Source organism: Tachypleus tridentatus, chromosome 12, assembly GCF_004210375.1.
Source record: "Tachypleus tridentatus isolate NWPU-2018 chromosome 12, ASM421037v1, whole genome shotgun sequence".
Classification (NCBI taxonomy): domain Eukaryota; kingdom Metazoa; phylum Arthropoda; class Merostomata; order Xiphosura; family Limulidae; genus Tachypleus; species Tachypleus tridentatus.
This window is the reverse complement of record NC_134836.1, coordinates 120,170,359-120,184,374: the sequence shown is the minus strand read 5'-3', so window position 1 is coordinate 120,184,374 and position 14,016 is coordinate 120,170,359. Positions and strand designations below refer to the sequence as shown.

Here is a 14,016-nt window from a genome sequence, read left to right as displayed (position 1 = left end):
AAGGCCATACGTTCCAAACCTGCTCAGATGTTTCCAGTGTCAGCGGTTTGTTCACTTGAAGACGTCATATCATGGTTCCTTGATGTGTGTTCATTGTGGTAGCAAGGACCACGATTCCTATGAGTGTGAAACAGACCATCATTGCATCATTTGCAATGACTCTTACCCATCCTACTTTCATTCTTGCCCTAAGTGGTTGGAAGAAAAAGAGGTGCAGCATTTGAAAACAATTTAGAACATTACTTACCCTCAGGCTCGAAAGTTGCTGTCCACCACTTCATCTTGGACGTATGCTGCTGCACTTTGTTCCACAACTACAGTGAGAGTGCAGACAGATCTTTATATGCTTCTAAAAGAATTGTTCTCAAGCCAAATGAAAAGTCTTTTGATCTCCATGGTTAAAAAAGTTAATAAATCAACTTCAACACCCATTTCTGTCCCTAAAATACATTCCAGTAAATCCCAAAATTTACTTCCTTTGGTTCTGGGTACAGGCATTTCCTTGAGTACATCTTCTCTCACCTCAAAATGCAAAACGATTATTCATTCATGTCCTCAATTGCTGGAATCCTCTTCCAAAAGCAAAGATCTGCTTAATTGACCCAGGGCAGGATCCATGGAGGTCTATAGACCTCTCTCGAATAAAGACAGTAAAGAAAAAAGATGTCGTAAACAGAAGGGCTCTCCACCCAATTCTCCTACACATAAATAAAAATTGTCACCTTGATACAATGGAACAGCCAAGGTTTATGTTCTAATCTGGACGACATCAAAGTATTGATTGCTTCCTGTTATCATGTATGTCTTTCCTTACAGGAAACATTTCTGAAACCTGCTGATACAGTCACCTTTCAGCAGTTTTCTTTGTGCAGAAATGACAGGCTGTGTGATGGACAAGTGCATGGAGGGGTGACACTGTTGGTTGAACAGCATGTGCCTACCCTGTTTTTGCCGCTTGACACACCTTTGGAGGCCGTAGCCATCTGTGTTTCCATGGGTCGTACCATTACTGTTTGTTTTCTCTACCTGTCACCTGGAGAGACATATGATCAATCAGATCTTGATGCTGTCACTGAACAGATGCTGTCTCCCTTTTTAATCCTGGGGGGTTTTAATGGACATCATCCCCTCTGGGGAAGTGCTGATATTGATAGGAGGGGTTGCTCTGTAGAGCGTATGTTCTTTGATCACAACCCCTCTTTTCAATACTGGTTATTCCACTTATTTTCGTGCATCTAGTCAGTCATTTACTGCTATTGATCTCTCAGTTTGCTCCCCTTCATTATTCTCCCATTTTTTCATGGAGGGTTGACAATAATGACGAGGCAGTGATCATTTTCCTGTTATTTTGAGACTGGCCATGGTCAATGCCGTCCGACCTGCAAGCCTCGGTGGAAGCTGGATCAAGTATACTGGCCCTCTTTCATTGCTTTCACAGAACTTGATTCTGCCATCATCTGTAAGCCATCAATAAATGGCTGTGTGACAGCAGTAACTGGCTGTATTATACAAGCAACTGCTCAATGTATTCCTAAAACTTTGACATGTTTTCCATGTTATCCTCATCCATGGTGGAATCCTACCTGCCACATAGCACAGAAGGCTCAAAAACGGGCCTGGGATACCTTTCATAGGTATCCCACACTCTCGCATCACATCGCTTTCCAGCAGGCCTGTGCACATGCTCGGTGTGTAAGACGTGAAAGCCATAAGGAATCTTGGATGAAGTTCACATCCAGCATATCTTTCACCACCAGTTCCAAAGTCATATGGGACAAGTTTTGAAAGGTCAGTGGGCAATAAAATTCTGTCTCCCTCTCAATCTTGCTCTCTGATGGCCAGGAAGTAGCTGTTACTCGGAGCATTGCCAATACTCTATGTGAAAGCTTTTGCTGGGTTTCTAACATTTCTGCTTTTTCCTCCACCTTCTTAGCCATCAAGACTCGGGCAGACCAATCATCTCTTTTCTTTCTAGCTTATTGTATCAATGACTATAATCATTCATTTACGCTGGTGGAACTCATACTGGCCCTTCATTGGTCTGGCAGTACATTTGTCGGACTTGACGATGTACACTTTGAAATGCTGCGCTATCTCTCTCCTGCTTCTCTTGCTGTTCTTCTGATTGTTTTTAACTGGATCTGGCAGGAGAACGTTTTTCCTGATGCTTTGCACCAGGCTATTGTCCTACCTTTCTCTAAGCCTGGGAAGGATCCCAAGATTTCTTCAAACTACCATCCAATTGCTTGGACAAACTGTCTCTGTAAGACTTTAGAGAGGATGGTTAATGCTCATCTTGTTTGGTTCCGAGGAACCAAACAACCTTCTCTCGTCCACCCAGTGTGGGTTCCGAAGACGGCGCTCCACCACGGACCACCTGATTCGACTTGAAACATCAATCAGAGAAGCCTTTCTCAAATGTCAACATCTTGTATCAATATTCTTTGACATTGAGAAGGCTTATGATACAACAGTGAGGTATGGCATTTTGTGAGACCTCCATATATATGGGCTATGTGGCCATTTGCCCATATTTATTTAAAAATTTTAATGGACAGGAGATTCCAAGTTTGTGTGGGTTCAACACTTTCCCATTCTTTTGTACAGGAACTTCAAGTCCCTCAGGGCTGTGTTTTGAATGTTGTTACTGAACAACTCCCTCTCACTGTTGCAAACGGGCTCTATGTTGACGACTTTTACAGCTCGTGTCAGTTGTCAAATGTGAGGTATATTGAATGGCAGCTACAGACTGCCCTCAATCATTTACTGTAGTGGACCACAACAAATGGCTTTAACTTCTCTCTCTCTCTCTGAAATTGTTTGCATGTACTTTTGCCACTAATGGGGTATTCACCCTGATCCTGAACTCCATATCGGTGAAGTTGTGTTTCCTGTGGTCCCTGAAACAAAGTTCTTGGGGCTTATCTTTGACTGTAAGCTTACCTTTATACCACACATCAAGCAGCTACGGGTCAAATATGCAAGAGTACTGAACATCCTTCATGTACTCTCTTCCACCACTTGGGGAATGGATCAATGTTATATGCTGAAGATATATCGTGCTTTTATTTGATTGAAACTCGACTATGGATCACTGGTCTATGGCTCTGCCAGGACCTTGGCCTTAAAGATGCTGGACACCATTCATTATCAAGGACTTTGGCTCTGTACTGTGGCTTTCTGCACTTCCCCAGTTCAGAGCTTATACATAGTCTCATGAGCCCCCTCTATACCTCTGCTGTTTCCAACTGTCTTTATTATGTGCTTTGAAATTTCGATCTTTACCACAGCATCCCACCTGGGGTTGAGTTTTCCTTCCTCGGTGGGTCATGCTTTTTCAGAACAGATGACCTGCTATTGTTCCTTTTGATATTCATATCCAGGTGCAGTTGGATGAATTGGGTCTGTCCTTGGATAACATTGCTATATCCACTGATCAGCCCATCCCACCATGGCTTATTACAGTCCCCAACTGTGACCTTTCTTTAAGTCATCTGAGAAAAGCAGATTTTCCCGATTGGAGGTGCTGTCTGTTATTTGCTGAACATCTTATGAACCATTCTTCCATTCCTATTTATATGGATGGTTGAAAATCAGGTGACTGTGGGCTCTGCCATGATTTGTTGTGGTTTGGTTGTTGTGTACAGAATCCCCTCTACAGCTTCTGTGTTCACTGCTGAACTGTACACCAATTCTCTTGCCCTGGATTACATGGAAACTAAGCAGTGCTCAAATTGCACTATTTATGTTGACTCGCTTAGTTCTCTACTGGCCCTGGAATCACTTCACATTAGTTCACACCCTGTTCTCGCCAATATTCAAAACCAATTGGCCCATTTTTCTCTGACATCTACTTCTATCTAGTTTTTCTGGATACCAGGCTACGTTGGTATTTGTGGAAATGAGCTCTCCGACACCACAGCTAAATCTATCTGCTCTGGCACTATCACTGCTGTGCCTGTCCCATACGTGGACTATGGTCCTGTGTTCAAGGCTCAGCTCCATACCAGTTGGCACTTGACTTGGAGTGAGCAATGTGAAAACCAGCTTTTCCAAATAAAACCCTATATTAGACTTTGACCGTCTTGCTTCCATAAGGATCGGAAGCTATTTTAACTGGACTACAAATTGGTCATGAGTTTTTAATTCATTATTTTCTTTTATATGGAACAGATGCACCAATGTGTAGTCTGTGTAACACTCAGGTCACAATAAGCCACATTTTACTGTTTTGTTGTCATGACAACTCTCAACAACGGCACAATTTTAACCACGTTCTGTCTTAAGGTTTGTCCATAATGCCAGACAGTGTTATTAGTGATATTGACACTGTCTACCTTGGAAATGTTTTTAGTTTTTTAAAGTCCATCTATCTTTCTAATACCATTTAAGTTTTTTAATTTATATATTACACCTACTTTTAATGTGATTCCCTTTTAAGAATCAAAGTACATCTAGTTTGATTTGAAATTAGAAAATGGTCATATCATCAAATAACTCGAAACCAGGACTGGAAAGGCTAACTTTAGGTGACTAATGCTGCTGTTTGAACTACCCATTAGTCATCCTGCTAAGTTATAATTAAAATTTTGCTACAAGTCTTTTAAAACTTGTATTACTTTACTTTCTGAAAATGGCCATAACATCAAATAACTCTAAACCAGAACTGGAAAGTCATCCTGGTGAGTTATAATAATTACAGTTATGTTACAGAAGGTGCTTTACAACTAGTATTACTGTAGTTTTTCTCTTGCTGCTGTAAACTTGATGTAAAAATTGTATTTAATGTTATTTTTGTTTTTAATTCAAAAATTAAAGATTGTTTTGTTTTACCTTAATTTACTTTTATGAATTTTAATAATTTTAAATTTTTACCGGATGTTTGGCACAGATAGTCTAGTTGCTTTGTGCCATAAAACATCAAACCAACCAATCAATTTTTATCACAGTTTTGGTGGCAATACATGTGCTTCTCACATTAACATATATCCAAGGTTCTTCTGGACTTGTATGGTATGATACTCATGTTTAATGAATTTGCAGAGAAAAAAAATGTTTAATTTTTAAGAGCTTGTTGTTTGTTAACCTTGTATGATAGTTTGTTTAATAATGGAAATTTCTATAGTCTTGAGAAATTCATTGATTCTCAAACCTGTTTTTACATATTCAGCTTTTTTTCCATTTATTTCTATTTTCATTTATTTGCGTCATAATGCTTTTATTAAAAAACAAACAAACATGTTGTGGTAGACTAGAAAGTGCAAGGTAACTTATCTCTAGTGAATACATTTTTCAGAACATTTGTATTGTGTGTTTATACAGATTCCTGTCTTCACATTATGTATTATTATAAACGCATATGGAAGTTATTTTTTTTTGTTCTTTGTCTTTACTAAATGCTATTGGTAGAAACACTGGGAGAGCATCAGACTTTGAGTGGAATTTTGAATATGAATTTTCAATACATTGTGTTATTGATCTGTTTACCAAAATACTAACTGAAGTTGAATGGATATATGTAATCATAACAAAGTTGACATTTTAGATAAAAAGTAACAAGAAAACATTTGTTATATGTTCATTGTTTAGACTTGTATTACATTTGGAGTTTATATACACATTAAGGAATACACATGTTACATGCTTATATGTATTTGATCCAAATTAAATAGAATACAAGACATTAATATGTTTCTGTACCTGTTTACTTTTTTCTGTAGAAAGCTGCAAAAGAATACAAGATGTTTAAATGTAACATCTGTATTTTGGTACATTTATGTTTCTCCTGAGGATTCCTCTGTGTGTTTTGATTAGCTGAAATATTAAGTTTGTTAATTACTCCATTACACCTTTAAGTCCAATATTTTATGTTATGACCATTAAAAAGAAAGAAATGGTATTAAAATTTACCTGTGTTCCTTCAAGGGGCAAGCTACCGATTAAAAGCTGCAGTTGAGAAAGTATTAAACATCTTGACTGAACTGGTAGAGGCACAACAGAATCAGGACTTCTGTGAATTACTGAAGAGAAATGAAGATTTGGTCCAAGAGCTCAGAGAAGAGGGACAAGCTAAAGATTTTCTTCGAATGGAGCTTATTAAAACAGAAAGTGAGAATTTGATGAATATGTACATACAAGTTTTGTGGTGTAATGAAATATTTTGTTCATAAGACCTTCCTAGCTCTTAGGTAAGGCAATTCACAGACACACATACATTGCTTTAGGATTTACACACACATGTGTGTGTGTATTTTAGTATATTCAACTCTATTCATAAAACCTGAAAAAAAGTTTGGTTGATATCCTCTATGTGCAAAATTTTAAAAGGCTCAGCAACCTATCTAATCTATATTTTAAGAACAATTAGTTTCACAACCTATTTATAAGTAGTAGTAATCTGTATTAGTAGTAATGTATATAATGATAGAAATCCAACTGTCTATTGCAAAATATACTAGTCCACTAAAACGTTCACAACAGGGTCACTTTCCAGAGACTAAAAGTCAGTTTATACTATTGTATACAATAACATGAGTGCACAATGCAAGTTATGTGATGTTACCTAGGCATGTCTGGAAGATCAGTGTGATAAAAATATAACTGTTATGTTATGAGATGCAATCTAATTAATTAAACCTTTGTATTTTTATGTAGTCATTCCAGTATGAAAAAAGCATAATTTATATTTATTTCTTAATTTTTTATGGTGTTTGTGAGGTTGGTCATGTGACAGACCCCACAGAGAGTATAGAATATAACAAAATATAAAGTCTTACTTAAACATTTGAAATGTATTTAGGAGGTTTTAGAGTTAACACAAATAATATTTGAGATTTTTGGGACAAAGAGTTGCTTTTTTAATCATAACATGAAATCATTTTGCATTCAGACTAGTAGTGTGAAAATTTATAGTCTGTTTTCACAAACAAATTGTTAGTAAAAATTATGTCATTAAAAGTGATTTTTCTGTATACAAGATACTTGTAATCTTTACAAAAATATGTATAAGATTTTACAAAGATACACATATATGAAATTTTGCAGTGGCAATACTTAACAAATGTGTAGACAAATTTGTGTATATTATACTGAGCCCATTTTGAAAGGGTTAAATCACCCTTAAACTGTTTAAGTTATGAATCACATTGACTGGATTCCTAACCTGCACTCTTGTGTTATCTGACCTTCTGCTTCTGCAAATCTACTGTAATATTCTTGATTAGGAGGAACATTAGGCCTGATTTCTTTGCACATCACACAAGAAACTAAAGCTTCATAAGTATTTTCATCTGTAGAAACTGAAATACAACAGGAACAAACTTTTGATGTGTTAGCCACTAATAGTTATAATTCAAATACAAGTGTCATGGATTAACAGAGTAGCCTTTATATATGACCACAATCAGAATGTCAAGTTACTACTGCAGTAAAGTGACAGATCAACACAGTAACTTTTATATATGACCACAATCAGAATGTCCAGCTACTACTGCACTATTGTTACAGATCAACACATCAGCTTATATATATATATTTGACCACAATCAGAATATGAAGTTACTACTGCAGTAAAGTGGCAGATCAACACAGCAGCTTTTATAAATGACCACAATTAGAATATGAAGTTACTACTGCAGTAAAGTGACAGATGAACACAGCAGCATTTATAAATGACCACAATTAGAATATGAAGTTACTACTGCAGTAAAGTGACAGATCAACACAGCAGCTTTTATAAATGACCACAATTAGAATATGAAGTTACTACTGCAGTAAAGTGACAGATTAACACAGCAGCTTTTATATATGACCACAATCAGAATATGAAGTTGCTACTGCAGTAAAGTGACAGATGAACACAGTAACTTTTATATATGACCACAATCAGAATATCCAGTTACTACTGCACTATTGTTACAGATCAACACATCAGATTTATATGTGACCACAATCAGAATATCCAGTTACTACTGCACTAATGTTACAGATCAACACTGTAGCTTTTATATATGACCACAATCAGAATATCCAGTTACTACTGCACTAATGTTACAGATCAACACTGTAGCTTTTATATATGACCACAATCAGAATATCCAGTTACTACTGCACTAATGTTACAGATCAACACTGTAGCTTTTATATATGACCACAATCAGAATATCCAGTTACTACTGCACTATTGTTACAGATCAACACATCAGATTTATATGTGACCACAATCAGAATATCCAGTTACTACTGCACTAATGTTACAGATCAACACTGTAGCTTTTATATATGACCACAATCAGAATATCCAGTTACTACTGCACTAATGTTACAGATCAACACTGTAGCTTTTATATATGACCACAATCAGAATATCCAGTTACTACTGCACTAATGTTACAGATCAACACTGTAGCTTTTATATATGACCACAATCAGAATATCCAGTTACTACTGCACTAATGTTACAGATCAACACATCAGATTTATATATGACCACAATCAGAATATCCAGTTACTACTGCACTAATGTTACAGATCAACACTGTAGCTTTTATATATGACCACAATCAGAATATCCAGTTACTACTGCACTAATGTTACAGATCAACACTGTAGCTTTTATATATGACCACAATCAGAATATCCAGTTACTACTGCACTAATGTTACAGATCAACACATCAGATTTATATATGACCACAATCAGAATATCCAGTTACTACTGCACTAATGTTACAGATCAACACTGTAGCTTTTATATATGACCACAATCAGAATATCCAGTTACTACTGCACTAATGTTACAGATCAACACTGTAGCTTTTATATATGACCACAATCAGAATATCCAGTTACTACTACACTAATGTTACAGATCAACATTGTAGCTTTTATATGTGACCACAATCAGAACTACACTGCTGGCTGGATGCTTGAAAAATTGTTTTCTGAATTGGCTGTATTTTTTGGCTGTGATGGTATATTCTGTATATTGAAATCATGGCTGTATTTTTTGGCTGTGATGGTATATTCTGTATATTGAAATCATGGCTGTATTTTTTGGCTGTGATGGTATATTCTGTATATTGAAATCATGGCTGTATTTTTTGGCTGTGATGGTATATTCTGTATATTGAAATCATTGCTGTATTTTTTGGCTGTGATGGTATATTCTGTATATTGAAATCATGGCTGTATTTTTTGGCTGTGATGGTATATTCTGTATATTGAAATCATGGCTGTATTATTTGGCTGTGATAGTATATTCTGTATATTGAAATCATGGCTTTATTTTTTGGCTGTGATGGTATATTCTGTATATTGAAATCATGGCTGTATTTTTTGGCTGTGATGGTATATTCTGTATATTGAAATCATGGCTGTATTTTTTGGCTGTGATGGTATATTCTGTATATTGAAATCATGGCTGTATTTTTTGGCTGTGATGGTATATTCTGTATATTGAAATCATGGCTGTATTTTTTTGGCTGTGATGGTATATTCTGTATATTGAAATCATGGCTGTATTTTTTGGCTGTGATGGTGTATTCTGTATATTGAAATCATGGCTGTATTTTTTGGCTGTGATGGTATATTCTCTATATTGAAATCATGGCTGTATTTTTTGGCTGTGATGGTATATTCTGTATATTGAAATCATGGCTGTATTTTTTGGCTGTGATGGTATATTCTGTATATTGAAATCATTTGATTTGGAACTTTTCATTATATCACTGAAACACATTTGTAAGAAGGCTATATAAGGTACACGGTACATGTATCAGGACATTATAAGGTTTGTTTTATTGTTTAGAAACACTCGCATGCTGTGATTGTGGAAAAGAATAGCAAAAACAAATTTTTGCATTAAAATTCTTAGTGACTTTACTACGTTCTATGTGAACAAACACTATCTGAATGTCCTTGTAACATGTAGTTGACAAATAAAATAATAAACACACAACATCAAAGTAGATAAACAATTAAAAACATTGTAATTAAGGTCAATGTATGACCACTAAAAAGCTGACTGTACATTTTGATGTTTCAACACGTCTTATTTGTTATTAACATCGTACGCAAGTGCCAATAGGTTAACACTTGTTACAAAGCATGTTTAAAAAAAACTGTTAAAATGTACCTTCCAGAACCAACAGTGTGATTTATATAAAACACCTTTGGGACCACCTGAAATTTTTAATTTGGAAAGGTACATCACAGCCTTCTTGTTACCTTTAATCTTATCCTTTAGAAATTTTGGTGGAGATAGATGATGCTGGACATGTATCAGGACATTGTAAGTCAAGGATATTATTACACTGCATTAGGACAGAAATCACTGTATAGTGAATACAATAAATTCTGAAAAGCATGTTTGAAATCTTCTCTGCCTTCTTTGTAAGTTTACAGAGACTTGTAAAATATCCACATATTGCTTGAGCAAGTTTTTTTTTTACTCACAAGTTTTATAGTTTTAATGTATAATGAAATGGTAGCAAAACTTTTCAAAGTAATATTTTATTGTTGATAGGTTCCATGAGAAATGTAGAAATGGAGAAAGTTAGACTAGAAGATTCTGTTCACATTCTCACTGATACCAAAATCAAACAGACCAAAGAGATCGGAAACTTAAAGGCACAGATTCAAGAACTGGAACATTCTCAAGAAACGCTGTCTGAAGATCGCAAGCTCTTGGAGGAGCAACGCTATATGTTAGCTTCTAGTCTTGGTGACCCTGAACAAAGTAAGACCCATATTTCTGAAAAGTACTGTGTAGTGATTTTGACTGTTATATTAATTTTATCTATACATTTACTTTCACGTTTTGTTGTTGTGGTAAGTGGTTATTCTTGATGGTTACACTATCGTGCACTTGTTGTTTTTTTTATATCCTGGAAAGTAAAACCAATATTCAACTGTAATATATCATTTTTCTATAGAATTATTATGAAATGCTCTTTATTTTATTTTAGGGAAAGCATTTTAAAGATATGTTGAAATTGGTCAACAGTTTTTATTTTTTGTTAATCTAGAGTTGGGAAAGTGGTACGATTTTGAATGGTCATCGTCGAGTTTCAGTGATAAAATAAACATGAGAATTTTCATTTTACATAGTATACATTTCAGTATTAGCGTATAAATCTAGCTTACGTAAGTACAAAACCTTTATATTTGTTTCAAGCAAAGCACATAAAATCGACTTGGTGAAGTCTTTCTAATGTAGTGTAAGGTGAAGCTGATATCTTACAGTTTTGAAGTTTCCAGTAGATAAACTATCTTCCTTTCCTTTCCGTTTGATTTCCTTGCACACAGCCTGTCAAGCTTCTATTGAAGATATTGAAGTCTCACTTGATGCTGAAACACTGCCTTCTGATCCAGAAGGTGCGTTTAATTTTCTGCACTTTTTGTTAGCATGTTGTTTGAAAGACTCTGTGCATGTTTCTTTTTTTTTTTCTAGTTCTGTCATTGTGTGTGTAGAGTGCTTAGTTTGATATCTGTGGACGTTATTATTATTGCTTGATTTGTTAGATTTAATCCTTTTAATTTAAAAGGAAATAGTATTTTTTATTATTATAATACTTTATTTTTCGTCAATCATATAACTAAGTCTCATAATTCCACTTAAGTTTTTACTATATGCCATTATTCTCACAGCACTTGTTAATTAAAGTTTTAACTTTCTCTATTCTTGTACATACGATAAGTTATACAATGTATTTATTCGAGTTTTCATTTGGGTTTGATTTGGTTTCACACTTTGTTTTCAATTTTTCACCACCATTATGTGTCTGGAATGGCTGGTTTACCCATTATAGTTAATGGTTTGCTGAGTTAAAATGAATATGTAATAGTTGTAGTTCTTTATGTACAGTTTTAAGACACACTGCTGTGTCAAGGAAGACCAAAGTATGATAAGACTAGTGCACACAAATATTGGCTAGGTTTTGAATCAAGAAAGGTTGTCTGTAAGGAGCAGGGAGAAGACAAATATATCTCTTGAGAAGAAGCATGAAACATACATTTATTGTTATGTTTCTGTACAATTATAGGCACAGATGCTTGGAAAATTTTTCCAAGACATTTAATGAATATGTTTTAAACTTGACTTTTGTGCATGCATATTTGAAAAGATAATATCTCAGTAAAGTTAAAGTTATAATAAAATTTGTTACCTATCTGACAGCAGTATCCTTTTACAACATTGTAAAAATGAATTATGTTTTTGTTTTAATAGAAATTTCTGTTTCTGGTACAAAAAATTTAAAAATTTGTTGTAACATGGCAAAATTGTTCTTTCCCTGATATGAACTATGATAGAACAAAACTGTTCTTTCTCTGAGATGATTGAACAAAAGAAATCTGATTAAATTAAAGGAAATTTTCTTCTAAACTTGTATATTAAAACAACAAGAAAACCACAGTTGTCTGGGCAAGTCATTAAAGATCAGTGTTAGTTTTAACTTTTACAACAGTGACCATAACTGCATGGCACAACCTTCTAGTTGGTGCATTTCAAAGTATTATTATGTATTTGATGTCAAAGTTATCAGCTGTTGATTTTATCTTGCGTTGTTTGTTGATGTTAGTTTGTGATACAGGAGATTAAATATCAGATATATCGCACAAGGATACTGGAAAAAAAACCCTCAGATATGCATTTTGGAGGTTCTAGAGATTATACAAACTATATAGTGCACACAAATATTTATAACTTTCATATGAACATCATCTTGTATTTTGATTCTTACTTTCTGAGTCAGGCTGATGTCAGTAATTCATAGAGGTATCTTGAGTACAGATACATTTGAATAAGAGTTTAACATGTTTTGTTTATATACATGTAATAACTTTAGTAAGCATTCCTTCTTCAATACAAGGTTAGTCCCATGCTCATTCAGTTAAGGAACTTTAATATACTACAGTGGAATTTTTGAGGTTTTAAGTGGTCACTATAAAATTATATAAGGAGCAGGTGGATCTTGCATTATAACAGAAATGTATTATGAAGTGTTGTAGGAACAGTTAATGATGCATTTATTGTTACTGTGAGAACTATAAGTGAAATGACAAATATGATTCCTCATTAACTTTTGTAATAGATTAATTCTCAAATTCAGAGTGGATATAGGTAATAAACTGTAAAATGTAACACCAAAGAGCTATTCTAATTCTACTATAATTTATTTTACAACAAACTTATTGTTTCCTAAACAATACAAATAAAACAAAATTAATTTTTGTGTATTTATTATTCCTCTCTTTGTGTCATGAACACTGTCTGCCTAATAAGCATGAAATTCCTTTGTTTCATTGTATGAAATAAAAGTAAAATACATTCTATTCTTTTGTATTGTTTATACAACTTCCCAGGAATATGTTTATTGTGCAGTTTTGTGTTACAGACATTTCTTCAGCCTTTACTGCTTGCTCATGAAATCTTAGAATCATAATGTTTTGTAGAACTTCTCCAAGAGAACAGTAAGTTAGCGACAGAGAAAAGAAACCTTCAGAAACAGCACGATCGTGAGCGACAGCGGCTGCTAGCTCGAATACACCAGCTTGAGCTGACTCTAGAAGAGTTCCGTTCAGAACAGGATGAGATGCTGGAGCAAAAGAGGAGAGAAATGGAAGATCTTAAATCTCAGATGGAGGCAATGGAAAAACAACTGCAGTACCACAAGAAGTTTATAGAGGTGGAAATTTTTATGTATGGTGTTTTCAATAAACATATTAACTACCCCTCAAAAATTATCTTTTTTAAAAGTCATTGTAAAATTGTGAACTTCTAAAGCTGTTGAAACTTTAATATCATTTCTAAGTGTAATGATGTTAATAGAAATTCACACCTCTTATTTAATGAAATACTTGTGTTCTAGGAACAAGCCTTAGAAAGAGAGCAAGAAAGAGATGAATACTTGAAAGAAGTTTCAAAACTACAAGAACTTGTTAAGGAGAAAGAAAGGATACAGAATAGTGAAGACAGATTGACAAAGGAGGTACAGCATCTATATGTAGATAGGAA

General features: G+C 34.6%; 1 protein-coding gene across 1 annotated transcript in view; it reads left to right on the top strand.

The window, feature by feature from the left end:
- Positions 1-14,016, top strand: part of LOC143235747 (uncharacterized) — a 159,571-nt gene that overhangs the window by 71,868 nt on the left and 73,687 nt on the right. Inside the window, 4 exon segments of the mRNA XM_076473951.1 lie at positions 5,926-6,108; positions 10,525-10,737; positions 13,455-13,687; positions 13,871-13,990. Coding sequence (XP_076330066.1) covers positions 5,926-6,108; positions 10,525-10,737; positions 13,455-13,687; positions 13,871-13,990 — 749 coding nt within the window.